Source organism: Oncorhynchus clarkii, unplaced genomic scaffold, assembly GCF_045791955.1.
Source record: "Oncorhynchus clarkii lewisi isolate Uvic-CL-2024 unplaced genomic scaffold, UVic_Ocla_1.0 unplaced_contig_8743_pilon_pilon, whole genome shotgun sequence".
NCBI lineage: Eukaryota > Metazoa > Chordata > Actinopteri > Salmoniformes > Salmonidae > Oncorhynchus > Oncorhynchus clarkii.
The window spans coordinates 10,055-17,575 of NW_027258455.1; the positions used below are offsets into that span (position 1 = coordinate 10,055).

The following is a 7,521-nucleotide window of genomic DNA, read 5'->3' on the forward strand; positions in this document are numbered from 1 at the left end:
GTATAGTAATAGTACAGTAGTAGTAGTATAGTAATAGTATAGCAGTAGTAGTATAGTAATAGTATAGTAGTAGTAGTATAGTAATAGTATAGCAGTAGTAGTATAGTAGTAGTATAGTAGTAGTGGTATAGTACTAGTATAATAGTGTAGTAGTAGTATAGTATTAGTATAGTAGTAGTAAAGTAATAGTATAGCAGTAGTAGTATAGTAGTAGTATAGTAGTAGTGGTATAGTAATAGTATAGTAGTAGTATAGTAATAGTATAGTAGTAGTATTGTATTAGTATAGTGGTAGCAGTATAGTAATAGTATAGTAGTAGTAGCAGCAGTATAGCAGTAATAGTATAGTAATATTATAGTAGTAGTAGTAGTATAGTAATATTATAGTAGTAGTAGTAGTATAGTAATATTATAGTAGTAGTAGTATAGTAATAGTATAGTAGTAGTAGTATAGTAATAGTATAGTAGTAGTAGTATAGTAATAGTATAGTAGTAGTAATAGTATAATAGTAGTACATCGATAGAATCAATGGTTCAGTCAAGTTGACATCCGTCCAGTTTTCTCTTTCATCTCTGCTTTTCTCATGCAGCAGAGGTTTAGGGACCGGGGAGAAAATGCAATAACTCAACAAAAACTAAACTGGAAAGATGAGGCCCTAAATCTTAGGCACTTACCCCAGATAAAAATAATGTAAGTAAAACCTAAATATAACCTTTAGGTATGAAATGCACAAGAATTATACACTTAGAGATTTTTTCTCTTAATTCAAACCGCCCGCCACCCGCCATTCAACCACACAATATTTCATGACCCTAAACCCACCCACCCCATAGATATAATCGCGGGGATTGCGGGTTATGAGTCAACCCGTGCATCACTAATCCCATCATCAATCAAGTGGGCAGGGGGGATACCTGTGGTTCCACAACCCCAGTTAGGGTGGCCAGATGTGGGGAGGGGTGGTGTAGTGAAAGCCTGCCCCCCATGGTTCTCCTGGCTTTCTCTCTTATCAGACAACAACTCTTGTCACAGCATCACACGGAGGCTTTCACAGCACTGTGATAATGTGAAGCATTTACACTCACACACACACACACACACACACACACACACACACACACACACACACACACACACACACACACACACACACACACACAGAGGGAAACTGTCCCCACACCTCCCAACGTGTTATACTCCTCTCCTCCCCAGTCACCTGGCGAGTGATGAGGTGATGTCACAGTTCTGGGTTCACACATGTACAAGCCTGTTATGTTAGGCTTTATTAATCTGTTATCAAAGAACATCCATAACCGTTCATAGACCATTCGTAACCATTCGTAGACCATTCAAAATGTGCTTTTGTTCATATTTCACTGGCTAATGGCTTAATTGAAATGCAGTACGTCTAGTAGACTACTGTGTTATTCAGACGGAGAGAGACAGACAGACAGACAGACAGAGAGAGAGAGACAGACAGAGAGAGAGAGAAAGAGAGACACAATTAGACCCAACCAAATTATGAGAAAATAAAAATATCATTACTTGACACATTGGAAAGAATTAACAAAAAAACAGAGCAAACTAGGATGCTATTTGGGCCTAAACAGAGAGTACACAGTGGCAGAATACCTGACAACTGTGACTGACCCAAAATTAAGGAAAGCTTTGACTATGTACAGACTCAGTGAGCATAGCCTTGCTATTGAGAAAGGCCGCCGTAGGCAGACCTGGCTCTCAAGAGAAGACAGGCTATGTGCACACTGCCCACAAAATGAGGTGGAAACTGTGGTGCACTTCCTAACCTCCTGCCAAATGTATGACCATATTAGAGACACATATTTCCCTCAGATTACACAGACACACAAAGATTTAGAAAAAATGAATCCAATTTTGATAAACTCCGATGTCTATTGGGTGAAATACCACAGTGTGACATCACAGCAGCAATATTTGTGACTTGTTGCCACAAGAAAAGGTCAACCAGTGAAGAACAAACACCATTGTAAATACAACCCATATTTACAGTGCATTGCGAAAGTATTCGGCCCCCTTGAACTTTGCGACCTTTTGCCACATTTCAGGCTTCAAACATAAAGATATAAAACTGTATTTTTTTGTGAAGAATCAACAACAAGTGGGACACAATCATGAAGTGGAACGACATTTATTGGATATTTCAAACTTTTTTAACAAATCAAAAACTGAAAAATTGGGCGTGCAAAATTATTCAGCCCCCTTAAGTTAATACTTTGTAGCGCCACCTTTTTCTGTGATTACAGCTGTAAGTCGCTTGGGGTATGTCTCTATCAGTTTTGCACATCGAGAGACTGACATTTTTTCCCATTCCTCCTTGCAAAACAGCTCGAGCTCAGTGAGGTTGGATGGAGAGCATTTGTGAACAGCAGTTTTCAGTTCTTTCCACAGATTCTCGATTGGATTCAGGTCTGGACTTTGACTTGGCCATTCTAACACCTGGATATGTTTATTTTTGAACCATTCCATTGTAGATTTTGCTTTATGTTTTGGATCATTGTCTTGTTGGAAGACAAATCTCCGTCCCAGTCTCAGGTCTTTTGCAGACTCCATCAGGTTTTCTTCCAGAATGGTCCTGTATTTGGCTCCATCCATCTTCCCATCAATTTTAACCATCTTCCCTGTCCCTGCTGAAGAAAAGCAGGCCCAAACCATGATGCTGCCACCACCATGTTTGACAGTGGGGATGGTGTGTTCAGGGTGATGAGCTGTGTTGCTTTTACGCCAAACATAACGTCTTGCATTGTTGCCAAAAAGTTCAATTTTGGTTTCATCTGACCAGAGCACCTTCTTCCACATGTTTGGTGTGTCTCCCAGGTGGCTTGTGGCAAACTTTAAACAACACTTTTTATGGATATCTTTAAGAAATGGCTTTCTTCTTGCCACTCTTCCATAAAGGCCAGATTTGTGCAATATACGACTGATTGTTGTCCTATGGACAGAGTCTCCCACCTCAGCTGTAGATCTATGCAGTTCATCCAGAGTGATCATGGGCCTCTTGGCTGCATCTCTGATCAGTCTTCTCCTTGTATGAGCTGAAAGTTTAGAGGGACGGCCAGGTCTTGGTAGATTTGCAGTGGTCTGATACTCCTTCCATTTCAATATTATCGCTTGCACAGTGCTCCTTGGGATGTTTAAAGCTTGGGAAATCTTTTTGTATCCAAATCCGGCTTTAAACTTCTTCACAACAGTATCTCGGACCTGCCTGGTGTGTTCCTTGTTCTTCATGATGCTCTCTGCGCTTTTAACGGACCACTGAGACTATCACAGTGCAGGTGCATTTATACGGAGACTTGATTACACACAGGCGGATTGTGTTTATCATCATTAGTCATTTAGGTCAACATTGGATCATTCAGAGATCCTCACTGAACTTCTGGAGAGAGTTTGCTGCACTGAAAGTAAAGGGGCTGAATAATTTTGCACGCCCAATTTTTCAGTTTTTGATTTGTTAAAAAAGTTTGAAATATCCAATAAATGTCGTTCCACTTCATGATTGTGTCCCACTTGTTGTTGATTCTTCACAAAAAAATACAGTTTTATATCTTTATGTTTGAAGCCTGAAATGTGGCAAAAGGTCGCAAAGTTCAAGGGGGCCGAATACTTTCGCAAGGCACTGTATGTTTATTTATTTTCCCTTTTGTACTTGAACTATTTGCACATTGTTTTGCTCTTTTTTGGTTACTACATGATTCCATATGTGTAATTGAATAGTTTTGACTGGTACTGTGTATATATATATATATATATATATATATGTATATATGTGTGTTTGTATGTATGTGTGTATATATATATATATATATATATATATATATATATATATATATATATAGGGGGGAGAGAGAAAGAAAGAGCCAGGAGAGAGAGTGAGGCAGAGAGAGAGAGTGAGGCAGAGAGAGAGAGTGAGACAGAGAGAGAGAGTGAGACAGAGAGAGTGTCACACCTTGACCATAGTTTGCTTTGTATGTTTCTATGTTTTGTTTGGTCAGGGTGTGATCTGAGTGGGCATTCTATGTTGTGTGTCTAGTTTGTCTATTTCTGTGTTTGGCCTGATATGGTTCTCAATCAGAGGCAGGTGTTAGTCATTGTCTCTGATTGGGAACCATATTTAGGTAGCCTGTTTGGTGTTGGATTTTGTGGGTGATTGTCTCCTGTGTCAGTGTTTGTTCCACACGGGACTGTTTCGGGTTTACACGTTTGTTGTTTTTGTAGTTTATTCATGTATAGTTTTCTTATTAAAAACAAACATGAATTTCAACCACGCTGCATTTTGGTCCTCCTCTCCTTCGACGGAAGAATCCCGTTACAGAGCGAGAGAGAGAGAGAGCGAGAGAGAGCGAGAGAGAGAGACTGCATTAGCTCTACTTACCTTTGTCATCGCCCAGTGCTGGAGGGGACTCCTCTCCTCCCTGCCAGAGTCTGCATAGTAACAGCAGGCTAACAGGGGATGCATGCTGTAACCTTTTAGATAGCAGACCTCTTTTCTGCATTTTTTTCGTAAATGTCCTCTCTGGAGCACAACATTTTGTACATCATGTGTTAGCTACATACGCCACAAATAGACAACACACACACACATGCACACACACGAGCACACACGAGTACACACACACACACGTAACCATCACATGAACAAATGCGGTGTGGAAAATAGCTTGTCAGAAAGAGAAAGAGAGAGGTGAAAAAGAGAGAGAAAGAGAGAGGTGAGAAAGAGAGAGAGGTGAGAAAGAGAGAGAGGTGAAAATGAGAAAGAAAGAGAGAGAGGTGAAAAAGAGAGAAAGACAGAGGTGAAAATGAGAGAGAAAGGGAGAGGTGAAAAAGAGAGAGAAAGAGAGAGGTGAAAATGAGAGAGAAAGAGAGAGGTGAAAAAGAGAGAGAAAGAGAGAGAGGTGAAAAAGAGAGAGAGGTGAAAATGAGAGAGAAAGAGAGAGGTGAAAATGAGAGAGAAAGAGAGGTGAAAATGAGAGAGAAAGAGAGAGGTGAAAAAGAGAGAGAAAGAGAGAGAGGTGAAAAAGAGAGAGAGGTGAAAATGAGAGAGAAAGAGAGAGGTGAAAAAGAGAGAGAAAGAGAGAGGTGAAAAAGAGAGAGAGAGAGAGAGGTGAAAATGAAAGAGAAAGAGAGAGGTGAAAATGAAAGAGAAAGAGAGAGGTGAAAATGAGAGAGAAAGAGAGAGGTGAAAAAGAGAGAGAGAGAGAGAGGTGAAAATGAAAGAGAAAGAGAGAGGTGAAAATGAAAGAGAAAGAGAGAGGTGAAAATGAGAGAGAAAGAGAGAGGTGGAAATGAGAGAGAAAGAGAGAGGTGAAAAAGAGAAAGTGGCCCAGAGAGAGAGAATGAGCTGAAGGAAAACGCTCTGTTAACCATTACATTGAGCTGATTGGGTGTTATCCATACAGGAGCTCCAGCCGTATCCCTATCCCCAGCCCTATCCCTATCCCCAGCCATATCCCCAGCCGTATCCCTATCCCCAGCCGTATCCCTATCCCCAGCCCTATCCCTATCCCCAGCCGTATCCCTATCCCCAGCCGTATCCCCAGCCGTATCCCCAGTCGTATCCCTATCCCCAGCCCTATCCCCAGCCGTATCCCTATCCCCAGCCGCATCCCTATCCCCAGCCCTATCCCTCTCCCCAGCCGTATCCCTATCCCCAGCCGTATCCCCAGCCCTATCCCCAGCCGTATCCCTATCCCCAGCCGTATCCCTATCCCCAGCCCTATCCCTATCCCCAGCCGTATCCCTATCCCCAGCCGTATCCCTATCCCCAGCCGTATCCCTATCCCCAGCCGTATCCCTATCCCCAGCCGTATCCCCATCCCCAGTCGTATCCCTATCCCCAGTCGTATCCCTATCCCCAGCCGTATCCCTATCCCCAGTCGTATCCCTATCCCCAGCCGTATCCCTCTCCCCAGCCCCAGCCGTATCCCTATCCCCAGTCGTATCCCTATCCCCAGCCGTATCCCTCTCCCCAGCCCCAGCCGTATCCCTATCCCCAGCCGTATCCCTATCCCCAGCCGTATCCCTATCCCCAGCCCTATCCCCAGTCGTATCCCTATCCCCAGCCGTATCCCTCTCCCCAGCCCCAGCCGTATCCCTATCCCCAGCCGTATCCCCAGCTCCAGCCCCAGTGGCCTGGAAGTAAAGTTGCTGTAGACAGCACATCATCATCCTGATCGCTCAACACACACACTCTGCCTGGCTGCCTGGCTCAGTCGCTACTGCTGCTAGCTGGATCAACTGAGCCCACGTCACACTGCAGGCCTAGCACTGATTGGCTGGCCTCTGGCCTCTGGGCTCTCTCTCTCTCTCTCTCTCTCTCTCTCTCTCCTTCTCTCTCTCAATTCAATTCAAGGGGCTTTACTCTCTCATGATATAACCCTGTCTATCTACACAGAGGTGTTACAGACATCATGATATAACCCTGTCTATCTACACATAGGTGTCCTAGACATCATGATATAACCCTGTCTATCTACACAGAGGTGTTATAGACATCATGATATAACCCTGTCTATCTACACAGAGGTGTTATAGACATCATGATATAACCCTGTCTATCTACACATAGGTGTCCTAGACATCATGATATAACCCTGTCTATCTACACAGAGGTGTTCTAGACATCATGATAAAACCCTGTCTATCTACACAGAGGTGTTATAGACATCATGATATAACCCTGTCTATCTACACATAGGTGTCCTAGACATCATGATAAAACCCTGTCTATCTACACAGAGGTGTTACAGACATCATGATATAACCCTGTCTATCTACACAGAGGTGTTATAGACATCATGATATAACCCTGTCTATCTACACAGAGGTGTTACAGAAATCATGATATAACCCTGTCTATCTACACAGAGGTGTTACAGAAATCATGATATAACCCTGTCTATCTACACAGAGGTGTTACAGAAATCATGATATATATGTAGATCTTACAGTTGTTTTTCCTTCCTAGTAGTGGAAGTCTACTCTCATTGACATTTACATGTTTGTTTTAAATATATAGCTCTTCTGTTGTGATTCCTATATGAACACAACATGTGTTTGCCAAACATGGGACCGCGTTCAGCGACAGCACTCTCCCCAATGATAGTTCATCTCCAACACATTCCACTGAGAGAGTGCAGTGGGACTTTTCTTTGGGAGTTGACTTGAGCCTTTTATTTTTGTCATAATATGTCTGGTCCTGTTTTTCATTCTGGAAACTCCCGACCCGGTGCTGGTTAGAGATGGCTTTGTTAAAAGAAACTCAACACCTGCCTGTTGACACAAAAAGGGAACAGAGGGTTTTCCCACCACCTCTATCTCAATTTAAATTTCAATGTAAGGGCTTTATTGGTATGGGAAACGTATGTTAACATTGCCAAAGCAAGTGAAATAGATAATAAACAAAAAAGTGAAATAAAAAATGAAAAATGAACAGTAAACATTTCACTCACAGACGTTCCAAAAGAATAAAGACATTTCAAATGTCAT

At 42.4% G+C, this 7,521-nt stretch overlaps 1 protein-coding gene across 1 annotated transcript; it reads left to right on the forward strand.

Moving 5' to 3' along the window:
• Positions 1-5,432: 5,432 nt before the first annotated feature.
• LOC139396963 (tetra-peptide repeat homeobox protein 1-like) lies at positions 5,433-6,186 on the forward strand (the record flags this gene model as incomplete). Its single annotated transcript, XM_071143898.1, has 1 exon — positions 5,433-6,186. A coding segment is annotated over one exon (754 nt), but the record flags the coding sequence as incomplete, so codon positions are not given.
• Positions 6,187-7,521: the final 1,335 nt, after the last annotated feature.